Below are 14575 nucleotides of genomic sequence, written 5' to 3'. Positions count from 1 at the left end.
AAATAGTAAAACTTGCGTTGCTGACTTTGCAAATGCAGTTAAGAAGCAGTAGCCATTGGCAAAGTTATTCTAAAATAATGGTTCTCAACCTTGGCTGCACATTGCAATAACCATAGGAATTTTAAAAATATTGATGTCTGCATCTCACCCACAGAGATTCTGGTTTAATTGGAATTGGATGGGCCCTAGGAATGAAGGTTTTTTAAATCTACCAGATGACTAATGTGTGGCCGGCATTCAGAACTCTGCTCTAGTTTGGCATAGGGTTCTAAGCACCCATACATTGATCCTAAACATAGTCTCCTGGATAGATGGCTGGTCACTGACAAGAAATGAATATCTCAGTTTAAGGGAAGCATTTTAGTAAAAATCCCAATTGGTTGATTCCCATACAAGTTATGGCTTTAGTGCAGTAACAATAGTAACATCTCTAAACCCATAAGAGATGTAAAACTGGGGTAGGGGAATTCAATCATCATTAACACAAGCAATGAAACAAAGGAAGAAAGAAGTGTGTGAGCTCAACCAAGTGAGCTCAACTAGGAAGCTCTCCCACCAAAGTTGAGGGAGTTTTCTTTTTAATGGAAAAAAGCTGACTATTGAGAGAAGTGGATAAAACAAGTGTCATCCTTTGTTCCAGAATTGAGAAGAATCCACAGTAAAATATTCATCATGTTTTATGATGGCTGGGAAATGTTTATCCCACAGTGGCTTTCAGAGAACAAAATTAAAATCAATGCAATATTGATCTTCTTTTTTGTAAAATATATCACCAAATATTTGTATATGACTTTTAGATGCCAGAGGTATTAAAACAATGGCATACACCCCCCTTCCTTAGTGAAAGGAGGGCAACGTAAGGTTACAGATGATCCCCTCCTCTGGTCTGCTTTCCACATTGTGACAGAAAGAACTTTCTAAAGTGTGACTCAATCCAGTCCCTCTTCCGCACCACATTCTCTATGGATTCTCCTTTTTCTTTATTTTCTTAGAGACAGGGTCTTGCTATGTCACTCAGGCTGGATTCGAACTCCTGGGCTCAAGCGATCCTCCCACCTTGGCCTCCTGAATAGCTGGGACTGCAGGCGCGTGCCACCACACCCACCACCTCTGTCGGTTCTCTACTGCCTCCATACAAGGCCTCCATGCCCACTGCTCCAGCCTCCCCACCCTCCGCACCCTGTGCTCCAGCAGCACACAGCCCCTCAGACAGCCCTGCTGGGCCACACCTCTCAGCCTTTGTTTGTGCTGCCCCTTTAAGCAGGATGGCCTTCTTCTATGTGCCCCAGTCCTCTCAGTTTTAGAGAAACTCACCACATCTTTCAAGATTCAATTGAAAGTAACTTCAATTTTGAAGCTTTCCCTTACCCTTCCATATGCAATTGACCACTCCCTCCTCTGCCCATGGACTCCCACTAACATGGCACCTTACACGTGATCACATTTACATGTTCACTTGTCTACCTTTTCCGTCTAGACTCTGAGCCCTTTGATGGTAGAAACTGTATTTTATCCATGTATATGCTCAGCACTTATAAGAGTGATTGGTATAAAGTAAGTTTTCTATAAGTTTATTTTATGAATTGAATTTAACTGAATGTATTGAATGAATGAATTTATCTCTCCATAAATTAATCTTCCTCTCCATCCATCTCTCTCTCTCTCTCTCTCTCTCTCTCTCAACACATATATACACCAGGAAAGAGGAAAGGGGAAAAAGTGGCCAGAGCTCTTGTGACAGTTCCACGATCAGTAGGGCCATCTGTCTTACCATTGATGTTCTGTGCCCAGTGGCTGAAGGCAGAGGCGAGGGGCTGTTTTCCCGGTGTGGACAATCCAAGCAGGAGCTATTCTGAGAACTGGAGCTTCCTGAGTCACTGTGAAGCTGGCCCTTTTCAGACAGCAGTCTGGACAGAAAGCTGGCCTTCCGACTGCCCGCGCGAGATCTGTCTATCCAGACCCCACTCTCTCTCATGCTGCCATCACTGTCCCTGCAGTGACTGTGCAGATCTGTGAGAAGCTCACCTGAGGGCTCCACATCCTGGGGCTGCTCCCAGGTTCCCATTGCATAGGATGGACAGTTTTTAGGGGCTGACGTTGTAGCCAGCCAGGACTGGGACACTGCATTCTGTAGACCAAAGGCAGGACGGTCTGACTGCTGTCCCGGGTGCTGAATTCTAGAACTGCCAGTCCAGGGACATGGGCTATGGACATGGAGCTGTCCGCTGTGCTGAACCTTCTCAGCCCAGTCTTTTTTGCTACAGGAAGGGTCTACCTCAAGTTGCCTGGGCTGTGGGATTTGCCACATGGTTTTAGACTTTGGCACATTGACTTGGATGACTTGCTGTTGATTGTTTGCTTGAAGTAGAGAGATTCTTTCTGGCAAGGAAGAGCAAATCATACACTGCTGGGCCACTGAATATTTCTTCACATGGAAGGGAGGGCCCCTTTCATTCTCAATGCCCTCACTGCTGGATTTTTTATAAAGTGTCCTCATGATTTTTCTGATGCCCAGATGAAATATTTCCAGTATATTGAGTAACAAGGAGATGGCTGCAATGCTGTGCATAAAGAGCATGAAGATGGTCTTCTCTGTGGGCCTGGATACAAAGCAATCCACTGTATTGGGGCAAGGAGGTTGAGTGCATTTGTAAAGTGGATGCATTTGAAACCCATACAGAATATATTGGCCTATCATGAACCCTACTTCCAGCACAGATCTGGTCAAGATGTGTAAGACATAAGTACGCAGCAGACATCCTTTCAGAGGGACTTTATGGATCCTCTTCTGCTCATCTAACCTCCTCAGTTCCCTATCTATCCTTTGTTGCTCCTCCAGGTCAAGCTCTGGATTCTCCATTTGGGCTCTAAGGTGTGACTTTTTCCTCTGCCTCTCTTTCTCAAAGGCCCTGAGCCTATAAAGCGCATGGCCCATATAAACCAGAGAAGGAGAAGATACAAAAATGATCTGTAAAACCCAGAATCTGACCAAAGAGATAGGAAAAGCATCATCATAACAGATATTTCTGCAACCTGGCTGCTGAGTGTTGCAGGCAAATGCTGACTGTTCATCATCCCAGACACCCTCAGCAGCCACACGAAGTACCAGCATTCGGAAGATGAAGAGGATGGTCAGCCAGATTTTCCCCACTATGGTTGAGTGGGAGTGAACTTCCTCTAGGATGCCACCCAATAAGTTCCAATCCCCCATGGTTTAGAGACTAATGTCTGAAATATACAGAAAACACTGAGGTTAATAGCACCAATGGTTGTAATATATAAAGACATAGGCTCATAAACACAGCAGGTTCTTTTTTTTTTTTTTTTAGATAGAGTCTCACTCTGTCACCCTGGCTAGAGTGCAGAGGCATATCATAGCTCGCTACAACCTCAAACTCCAGGGCTCAAGTGATCCTACTGCCTCAGCCTCCTGAGTACCTGAGATTACAGGTGTGTACCACCATACCTGGCTAATTTTTCTATTTTTAGTAGAGATAGGGTCTTGCTCTTGCTCAGGCTGGTCTCTAACTCCTGAGGTCAAGTGATCCTCCTGCCTCAGCCTCCCAGAGTGCTAGGATTACAAGCAGCAGTCACTGCACCTGGCCAAGTTCCTTGTTTATGTCAGCAAAACTATGAAGGATTCTCCAGCCCTAATAATATTTATGGCCCATGCTTAATGAAATAGGATGTTTCCAAGGATATTAGTTTTTTAAAAAACACTAAGGGCCCTCCACAATCCGACCCAATTTACTTCCTATCCTCTTCTACTCTCCCACACACAGCTGCCTGTCATTCTAGCATCATATTTGGACCCCATGTTTACACAGTGCATTCCCATTCCACAATTTTACTCATTTTTCTACCCATATAAGATACCCCATTTACCATACACCTGACATGATCTTAAATAAGTCTCAATTTCTCAGGAAGTTTTCCCTAACCATCCAACTCAGAGCTGTTTTTCCCTTTCCTGAATTCTCACACTATTGTTAATACCACTCATTCAGCAGTGTGCCTAAAAAGTTTTTTGATGGTTATGCCTTATGTACCCCCCTCCTGGAAAGGTACATCCCTTGCAGACAGAGACTCTTTCTATAGCATCTTGGTTTTTGCACACAGAAGCCAGTAATATTTAATAGTGGATTGAATTGTCTTTTCATTTTAAAATTTGGTTCCTTGACCCTATCACTAAAATAACCATCAACAGGGAAAACAAAGTAGATCCTCATCATATATTATCCATAGCTTTTGCTGCAAGACAAAATATAAATAAAAACATAAATTAGCAAAATAAACCTTCAGGAATGGGCTGGCTATAATGTATTCTGTACTTTCAGGGTAGCAGTAAAGATTAGGCAGACACAGAAACAGTGCCAGCAATATCACATGATTACACATACTAAGCCACATCTGGAACATCATGTTTTAATGGAATTTTTGCTAACTTAGAAGAAAATTGAATATAAACTGCTTCTCTAGCAAGCGTGGGGTCTGAGATAAAATTAAGGCATAGCTGACGTAAACAGGTTACTTGGTTTATTCTGAAAAACTAACGTTTTTAAAGGTTCAGTAAGGTTGAAATAGTTAGTAGGTTAAAGCCTTCTATGTTATCGAAGACTTCCAGATATGAAAGATATAGAGGAAAAACAGAAAAGTATTTCTAAGTTAAAATAGATAACGAAACCATTTTCTACTTCCATAATTCATTCATTCAATAATATTTACTAAAATCTTACTAGGCATTGTACTGAATGCCAGGAATTCAACAGCAAACAAGTTCTCACAGCACTTGATCACTAAGGACTATAAATAACCTATAAAATGGATTAAGACTAAAAACACAAAAATGAATATCAACCAAAAAAATACAATAGAAAAAACATGGAATCCATAGATTTTTTTTCCTACTTATCTCCAAACACAAAAATAAATTCCAGATGAAATAAAGTATTAAATGTAAAAAATCCATAAAAGTATTCAAATAAAATATAAAAGAATGTTTTGTAATCTCTAAGTAGACAAATCTTTTTTAAGTACATCAATGCCAGAAATTATAATTAGGAAAAAAATACAGATTTTTTACCCAACAAAATTAAATAGCAGAAGTAGAGATGTGCAGAAGGCATTTAGGTCTAGAGAACAAAACAAAACAAAACAAAAAAAGAAATGGTGCAAACAGGAGATAAACATTTGTGAATAATCATTGAATAAGCAGAGGAGATCACTCAAGAACAACAACAACAAAAAGTGAGGCAATGACAGAACCCTGAGAAATTGCATAGGAGAAAAAAAGTCTACAAATAAAAATGGGAAATGGCCAAATAGAGGGAGAAAGAAAACCATAAGGGGTGGTGTCACTGAATCCCAAGCCAGACAGTTTCAAGAAGGGGATAGTTGACAGTATCAAACACACACACACACACACACACACACACACACACCCCACTATTTAAATACATTTAATGGTGACATGCCATGCTCAGGTATTAGAAAACTCAATATTGTAAAGATGTCAATTCTCCCTAAATTAATCAATCCATAAATTCAATGTGAAACTGTAAAACACTGAGTAAAATATAACCCTATAAATGTACATATATGTGTCTGCATGTGTATACAAGATGTATATGTATGTGATTACATTGAGCATGGAGGAAAAATGCAGCAGGACATATGGTCCTACATATGGACATACATCAGGAAGTTTATATAGATTGCCTGAGGTCTGTCAAAGGTAATGAGGGTAGAGGAGGGGTTTGGAGGGAGGAGAGGCAAAAAAGACAAAGGAAAAGGAAAAAAGACTTCTAAGAAAGTATGACTGATTTTTATCCAATGTATATATTTATGTAAACTTTTATTTGTATGTGCATACATATGTATAAAGAATTTTTTAATAAAATTGAGAAAATGGTAGATGCCTCTCAGAATTTGGAAGACGTATTGAGATTTTTATATTTTACTCTATATACTTGTGAATTGTTTGTAATTCAAAAATTAAGAATGTAGCCGTATATATTACTTCCAAATTAAAAATCAGTTCTTAAAATTCTGGATGTATACCTCATTAACCAAAGCAATAATTCACTAAGTTCTATCCTGTCTTAAAGAGTTTAGGTCTTTTCCCATAATTATTCCTTTAAAGATTTCTGGCCATTATTCCTTATTCAAAAAGGATTCCTTTAGCACTGAAAAAAAATCTAGAGCTTCTATTTTATATAAAAATGCTCAGGTGGGAAAGCTAACTTATTTCAATTGACTTATTCTCTATTTGGCAATCCTAAACTATATAATGCTTCTTTTTGCCACTATCTCTTTAAAACACAGAAATTATTATTTTTAAGTAGCAAATAAAGCAAAACTGGGCCTATATGAAACACTGAAATACAATCTTACATGTTGGAATGCAAGAGAAGATCCTTCAGACAAGCTGTCCTATGTTTCCTAAAAATAGCAACTTTTTACTACTCAATGAGTGTGGGTCCTAAAAATATTGTTGAATTTTCTTTTATCGTAGTACTAATTTAGCATTTCTTATGTAAAAAGTTGTTGGTCTTTTTCTGAATTTTATTTCAGATCTTATCTTTCTCTCCCCACAGGGATTTTGTATATATTTCTCATAAGCAAGAGCATCCACATATTTATCACTTACCTTATGAGTAGACAAAAATATCACGATTGGGCTCCCAGAACCTTAAAGTTGCACTGTGTACAGCTAACTAGTGGAACAACGGCTGCTGGTTGCAAATTTAAAGGCTCTGATCAGGTGGTATTGGGGCCCTAACCCAGAATGAGCACAGTTATTTTGATCAATGGAGTCTAACCAAGTCTTCTCCTGAGGTTCAAAATGCTCTTTGCAATTTTCTTATGGTATTTTTTTTCTAATTGACACCAAGCTGGGACCTCTCCTGGTGTACCATATTTGGAAATAAAAAGTGAAACTAATAAGAATTTTCCTTTTTCATTTGTGAATGATTACAGTGATTTGAGTTTGGGTACATATCTTTTAGTCCATTGATTGCTCTGGGAATCAAGGCTCACAGATCAATGAGTCATGTCCGATTTCATAAATAGCTGCCTGGGGTGAGTCTGGCTTCATCAAATGTGAACAAATAATAATGGAGTGACAATCAAACCCAAAGTGTTCTTTCAAATCATGCCATGCTGAAAGAAGAAACATCTGAAAAAGAGAATAAGCATTTTAAACCATTAAGGGGGGCTGTGCCTGCCCGTCTATAGATTATGCATTCTAGCAATATTCTTTTTTTTTTTTTTTTTTTTTTTAAAGAAATGGGATCTCACTACTTTGCCCAGGCTGGACTGGAACTCCTAGGCTCAAGTGATGCTCCCGCCTCAGCCTCTTGAGTAGCTGGGACTATAGGTTATAGAAGGGTTTTCCATCAACCCTGATTGAGTTAAAGGCAGAATGGCCTTTCCAAAACCAAGTACTAAAAAAAAGTTAAAAGGCCAGGTATGTTGGCTCACGCCTGTAACCCCAGCACTTTGGAGGATTGGTTGAGGCCAGGACTTTGAGACCAGCCTAAGCAACATAGCAAGACTTCATCTCTACAAAAAATATAAAGATTAGCCAGGCATGGTGGTGCCCGCCTATAGCCCCACTTACTCATGAGGCTGAGGCTGAGGCAGGAAGATCGCTTGAGCCCAGGAGTTTGAGGATGCAGTGAACTATGATGATGCCACTGCACTCCAGCCTAGGTGACAGAGACAGAGCAAGACCCGGTCTCTTAAAACAAAAAAAGTTGCAAGGGTTCCTTGCATTGGCTAGGTATTGTCACAACTAGATTACTAATTTTTCTCTAATGCCCCAACCTCTTTCTGCATTACTAAAAATTGACCAGCCAGAGCCCTTAATTTGGACAGAGAACAGCCAGAAAGCTGTCCTGGATCAAATCAAGGAGACCCTAATGAACACTCCAGCTTTAGGACATCCAAATTACAAAATGCCTTTCTCTTTATTTATGCATGAAGCACATGGGAATGCCTTAGGAGTTCTTCCACAGAAACATGGGGTCATAACAGACCCATAGGTTTTTATAGCCAGCAGGTGGACTCTGTGGTTTGAGGCCTGCCCCCATGTCTAAGGGCTATTTCAGCCATTGCCTTGCTAGTTAAGCCTATAGAAGAAATCATAGTGGGCTCCCCTATAACTATATATTTACCTCCTTCCATTGAAGTGCTCTTAAATTCACAGCCAACAACATTCAGTGAATTGGTTGGATTCTTATGAGATCCTTTTACTTTTATCTCCTAATGTAACTATTGCTTGATGCAATAATTTGGATTCTGTTCCTCTTTTGCCCTTTCCATTAGATGAATGTCACCAAGACCATTTTGTTTTTTCAGACAGGGTCTCTCTCTGTTGCCTGGGCTAGAGTGCAGTGATGTCATCATAGCTCATTACAACCTCAAACTCCTGGGCTCAAGTGATCCTCCTGCCTCAGCTTCCCGAGTAGCTGGAACTACAGGCACATGCCCACCATGCCTGGCAAATTTTTCTTGTTTGTAGAGATGGGGTTGGGTCTCACTCTTGCTGGTCTCAAACTCTTGAGCTCAAGCGATCCTCCCACCTTGGCCTCCCAGAGTGCTAGGATTACAGGTGTGAGCCATTGCACTGACCCTCATCAAGACTCTGACATTTACTAATCAACTCCTCCTCCCAACAGCTGATTTACAGGAGAGACCTTTGGACAATCTATATTTTATTTGGTTCACAGATGGATTCTACTTGAAAAACAATAATGGAAAAATTTCAGCAAGTTATTTAGTAGTTTCACTTATAGATGTTATAGAGGATGGATGGCTCCCAAATGTTTCATCAGCCTAGCAGGCATAATTAATTTCTTTAATTCATGCTTATATCTTAGCTGAAAGAAAAACTGTAAATATTTATACTGACAATGGGTATAATTGCCTGTTGCTCATAATTTTGTCATGTTATAGAAACAAAAAGGATTCCTTACCTCTGATGGGCAGAGCATTAAAAAAGAAAAACATGTTTCAGAGCTCTTGGATGCAATTCAAAAACCTAAAGTTTTCAGCTGGTCCAATTGATTATCAGAAATTATAAATATTAGTGTCACTAAAGTTGGTATACAACTGCTAAATTTGAGTGGCTTTAGAAGAAAAAAAAAACTAAAGCTTTGGCCATTATAAAGGTCCTGGGACACTCTAAAGCTGTGGTCCCCAACCCCGAGCTAAGGACCAGTAACACTGTAGGAGGTGAGCGAGCAAAGCTTCATCTGTATTTATAGCCACTCCCCATTGCTGGCATCACTGCCTGAGCTCCAGCTCCTATCAGATTGGCGGCAACATTAGATTCTCATAGGAATGAGAACCCTACTGTAAACTGCACATGTAAGGGATGTAGGTTGTACGTTCCTTATGAGAATCTAATGCCTGATGATCTGAGGTGGAGCTGAGGCAGTGATGCTAGTGCTGGGGATTAACATTAGCAGAGAGGTTTGTATAATTATGTCATTATCCCAAAAGGCACCATACGTAGGGAAAATGGGAAATTGTAGCTAAATGTACCTTTATTTACAAAATATTCATTACAAAATTATTCCTTTGGAGACTTTTGGGACACCCTGTATATTACAATGTAATAATAATAGAAATAAAGTTCATGATAAATGTAATGAACTTGAATCATCCAGAAACCATCCTCCCCCATCCCTGGTCCATGGAAAACTTGTCTTCCATGAAACCAGTCCCAACCAAAAAGGCTGGGGACTGCTGCTCTAAAGGAAATGAACCAGAAGCTAGAGGCAAACATTTTACAGACCAGGTAGCTAAAGAAGCTGCCTTACCTAAGAAATTTGGTTTCCCCAACTTCTGTTTAATACAAATAATCAAATTAACCACCTCAATTTTGAGGGATCCTCGACAAACTGCCTCAGATACTGAGAATAAGGTTTGGGAAGCGTTAAGGACAAAATCTGTAGGTGGCAGATACAGGCCAGGAGGGTGGTTCCTAGGGTGCGGAGAAGCCAGGGACCAGTCAGGAGAATAGACTCCAGGAAAATACAGAACACCTGACAATCATGTACATAAATCATCTGGTAACATCCCACACCTCCTGTAAGCCCTCCTCTAAACCAGGCCAGTAAAAAGAAACCACCTAGGAGTCCTTAATGTCTTTCTCCATTTGTGGAGACTGACACATTTGTCTCTCTGGAATGTATTTTTGCTTTGTATAGCTTTCTTCTTTTCTGCAATAAATGCTGTTTGTGTGGAATTGCTTCCTGTCTGCTATCAGTCCATCACACTGGCCTTGCTTGTGATTTTTTCCAAGCAAGGAGCCAAAGAACCAGGACAACAGTCCACCAAGAGGCTGGACCTGACAGGAAGTAAAGACGGATGCCATTCTTCTGAAACTGGTATATAGTATGGCCCAGATCCAGATAACAAACCCATAATACCTACTGGATTAGAATTTCTATTTTTGGAGCATGCACATAAATTGACCCATTGGAGTCCTAAAAAGATGATTGAATGGGTCAAACAATACTATTGGGAACCATCATTTACTGTAGCAGAAAATGTGGTGTCTAAATGTACCATCTGTCCTAAACATGACCCAGGAAAGCCCTTCCATAACACTCTTGGACACTTTCCCATACCCCTTGGATGCTTTTGAGTTCTGGCAATTGGGTTTTATCTAGATGTCTCCCTCCCAAGGATAGAAATATGTCCTGATTACGATTTGCATGTCTTTTCACTGGCTGGAAGGCTTTCCAAGCAGAAGAGCCACCATCTTAAAAATAGGAAAAATGCTATTAGGATGAATTACCTCATGTTGGGGAATCCCTGTGGAACTCCACAGTGATAGGTGAACACTTTTTGCAGGAATGGTCACAAAGTCAATTTGTGAAATCTGACTTATTATACAACACTTCTATCATGCTAATCGCCCCCAGTTTTCTGGGTTGGTCAAGCACATTAAAGGGACTATAAAAACCCAATTGGCTAAATTGACAGAAACTTCTAACCTCATATGGCCTAAGGCTCTTTCACTGGTCTTGCTTAACTTGAGATCCATTCCTTTCGGAAAACATACATCATCTTCATATGAAATCATTACTGGTCAACCTATGTCATTACAAGACCATAGTTTTAATCCAACAGGATTAAAAGGTGAAATTCTACACTATTGTAAAAACCTTGCTAAATTTCTTAATGATAACAGTGAGCTGGCAAGGGATTCTTTCCCAAAAAACGACAATCAAAAATTTCACAACTTAAAGCCAGGTGATTTGTGTACTGAAAATTACATCTTGTTAAGGATTCTCTCCAATCTCATTGAAGAGGTCTTTGTCAGGTACTCCTCACTCATCCCTGAACCGCAAAATTAAAAAGGTGTTATGGGCTGAGGTGGGTGGATCGTTTCAGCTCAGGAGTTCGAGACCAGCCTGAGCAAGAGCAAGACCCCATCTCTACTAAAAATAGAAGGAAATTAGCTGGACAACTAAAAATATATAGAAAAAAATAGCTGGGCATGGTGGTGCATGCCTGTAGTCCCAGCTATTCCAGAGGCTGAGGCAGAAGGATTGCTTGAGCCCAGGAGTTTGAGGTTGCTGTGAGTTAGGCTGACGCCATGGCACTCTAGTCCTGGCAACAGAGTGAGACTCTGTCTCAAAAAAAAAAAAAAAAAAAGGTGTCATGGGTCCATAATTCTCATTTTTAAAAAGGCTTAATCTTCTGAGTAGACTGTTTCATCAGAGGGTAATCTCTGGCTTAAGTTAAATTCATGCAAGGATGAGAAAAAGAGGAGAAAAATGCCTCTGAGGAAGACAGCTAATGCCAAGACCCTGGACCTAGCCTGATTCAGGTCTATACCACACCTTGCTGAAATTCTTGGACTATTGCTGCTTCTTTGGGGAATAATTGCTATTTTAGGACTTTGCAGAACTGTTGGATTAATAGTCTGGTTTTGAAAATGAAATTCATTTTCTTCCTTAAATTGTTCCTCTGTCCCAGTGTGGTTAAGCTATCCCAAAGTGTTGCGACTGGAGGAAACTTATCTAATTGTTAGATCTGCCATATGATTCCTAAATCTATTCATAACCAATATATGCCATTAGTAGTACCTGTGACTGACTTTTCAAATGTCCCTAATGTCACCATTTATTTAGAGAAAACTCCTTCTGGATTAACTTTCCGGGTATGACGTCTCCATAACCTGAATAATACTGCTCCCATTTTAATTTGTCTCTTGTTAATGTTGGCTCAACATTTAACCCAGACTTCACCCTGGGACCCCCTTGATCCCTGCATTTCTGGGTAAACAAATGTGTTAAAAATAATTGTCCCCTATTCCAACAATACAAATCAATAGGCTACCACGTAAATAGGTTCTGGAAAGCTTAGAAAGGAGGGAATGTATGGTTTAACTTGGTATTGTCAGCACTCCTCATGAATGAGTCCATTAATGAAAATACCTTAGGGGGAATCACCTGTGCTCCCCCAGGTTGTATGTTTGTATGTGGCACTGGAACTGCTTTGCACACAAGGATGGGCACATCCTTGCCTCTATAGCTGGCAGATAGAAGCCTTATCTTGGAATGTTTTGTCACCCCCTCGTCCCTGCATAAAAATACAGACAGACCCCATCATATTTTGAACAATGCCTTACTTTCTGGTACAACAGGTCATTTCAAGATCATGTTCTCCCCACCCTACCCAATCCCTGGATCACCCGTATTGTCAAAGAGTTCCTTTTGATGAGAAACAGTTATTTAAAAACCAAGATCTGGGCACTAGGAGTACTCATTATTATTACAGTATACTGCTTCTAGGATCTTGCAGTGAACAAAGCTAGGAAATACATATGTATGTATATGTATTATATATGTGTGCATACACATATAAAATATACACACATGTATTTGAAAGAGATCAGAACATGCCACCCCAAAATATGGCACTTTGGCATAAGGATTATTTTGTGCCAAAGGCAACTGAAAATCAACAGATGCAAGAAGAGTTCTCTGTCCTCACCTTATCTGCCTAAAGCAGGGCATAAATTTCTCTTTAAGGTAGGTGCCCTCCCGCCCCTCAACCACAGAGAGAAGAGCAACTCTTATCATTGAAGATGGGGAGTCAACATCAAGATGAATGTCTTAGCCAGGCTGGGGGCTCACGCCTATTATCCTAACACTATGGAGGCCGAGGCGGGAGGATTGCTTGAGGTCAGGAGTTCAAGACCACAGTCTCGGCAAGAGGGAGGCCCTGTCTCTACTAAAAATAGAAAGAAATTAGCCAGACAACTAAAAATAGAAAAAATTAGCCAGGCGTGGTGGCCTGTAGTCCCAGCTTCTCGGTTGGCTGAAGCAGGAGGATCGCTTGAGCCCGGGAGTCTGAGCTTGCTGTGAGCTAGGCTGATGCCACAGCACTCTAGCCCAGGCAACAGAGGGAGACTCTGTCTCAAACAACAAAAAAGATGAATGTCTTAATCAGTTTGGGCTACTGTAACAGAATACCATAGACTGGATGGCTTAAACAGATATTTATTTCTCATAGTTCTGGAGACTGGGAAGTCCAAGATTAAGGTGCCAGTAGATGGATATTTGGTGAGGGCCCTCTTCCTGATTTACAGACAGTGGTCTTTTTGCTGAATCCTCACATGGCAGGGAGAACAAGCTTGGGTCTCTTCCTCCTTTGTGAGGACATTAATCCCAGCATGAGGAGCCCCTCCTCATGGCCTAATCTAACCCTAATTACCTCCTAAAGGGCCCACTCCAAATAGGGTACACTGGGGATTGGGGTTTCAGTATATGAATCTGGGGAGGGGACACAAATTGGCAGAAATGAGTTTGCATAAGCAGACCTTACTAATATTGCCCTTATCTTCCATTAGTTTTCCCATATATTTCCTACTCATCCACAATTTATCATCCCTTGAAGCCATCTTTCCCTTTGTTAAAAGGGTACATACACCTCGGTCTAATTGTTTATTTAAGTTTCACTTCTTTTCTGTGAACTCTCATGCACATAAATATTAATAAAAATTGTGTGCTTTTTCTCTTATTACTCTATCTTTTGTTAGTTTCTGTCCTAAGCCCCCAGGCTCTCAACCTAAGAGAGTAAGAAAAAGTTTTTCCTCCAAAACATATTCAAACCATAAGTGCATACTGATACCTCTAATTCTAATTCAAAACCATAGGATTCTACTTTGCTCTCCTCATTCCATATTTGTATTATCTTTTTCCCATGATGAGAACCTGGATCCCAAAATAATCAATACTTAATCAATTATCATTTGAGCCCAGGAGTTCGAGGTTGCAGTGAACTATGGATTATGCCTGTGATCATTTGATTAATCAATAATCTTCATTTCTCAAATTTATAATACACACAATATAATTTCAGAATTACTACATACATACCATACGAACAGCAAACAAATGGAAATTAAGATTTGTTTACAGTTTCTAAATATTATTTTTTATTTTTTGTCTTTAGACTGAGAACATATATTCAAAATACTACATTCTCAAAGTTACTTGGATTAGCTCCTTTTTTTAATTTTAAAAACAGGGTCTTTCTCTGTCACCAA

General features: G+C 40.0%; 1 protein-coding gene across 1 annotated transcript; it reads right to left on the bottom strand.

Annotated features, from left to right (window-relative positions):
- Nucleotides 1–1556: 1556 nt before the first annotated feature.
- On the bottom strand, nucleotides 1557–3211 carry GJA10 (gap junction protein alpha 10). The gene has a single exon (XM_069488926.1). It carries the CDS (start codon nucleotides 3209–3211, stop codon nucleotides 1577–1579), a length of 1635 nt encoding a protein of 544 aa, XP_069345027.1. The 3' UTR covers nucleotides 1557–1576.
- Nucleotides 3212–14575: the final 11364 nt, after the last annotated feature.

The sequence above is a fragment of the Eulemur rufifrons genome, chromosome 15 (assembly GCF_041146395.1).
Source record: "Eulemur rufifrons isolate Redbay chromosome 15, OSU_ERuf_1, whole genome shotgun sequence".
Lineage (NCBI taxonomy): Eukaryota > Metazoa > Chordata > Mammalia > Primates > Lemuridae > Eulemur > Eulemur rufifrons.
The sequence above is the reverse complement of the archived record's forward strand: the minus strand, read 5'-3'. Positions and strand labels throughout refer to the sequence as shown.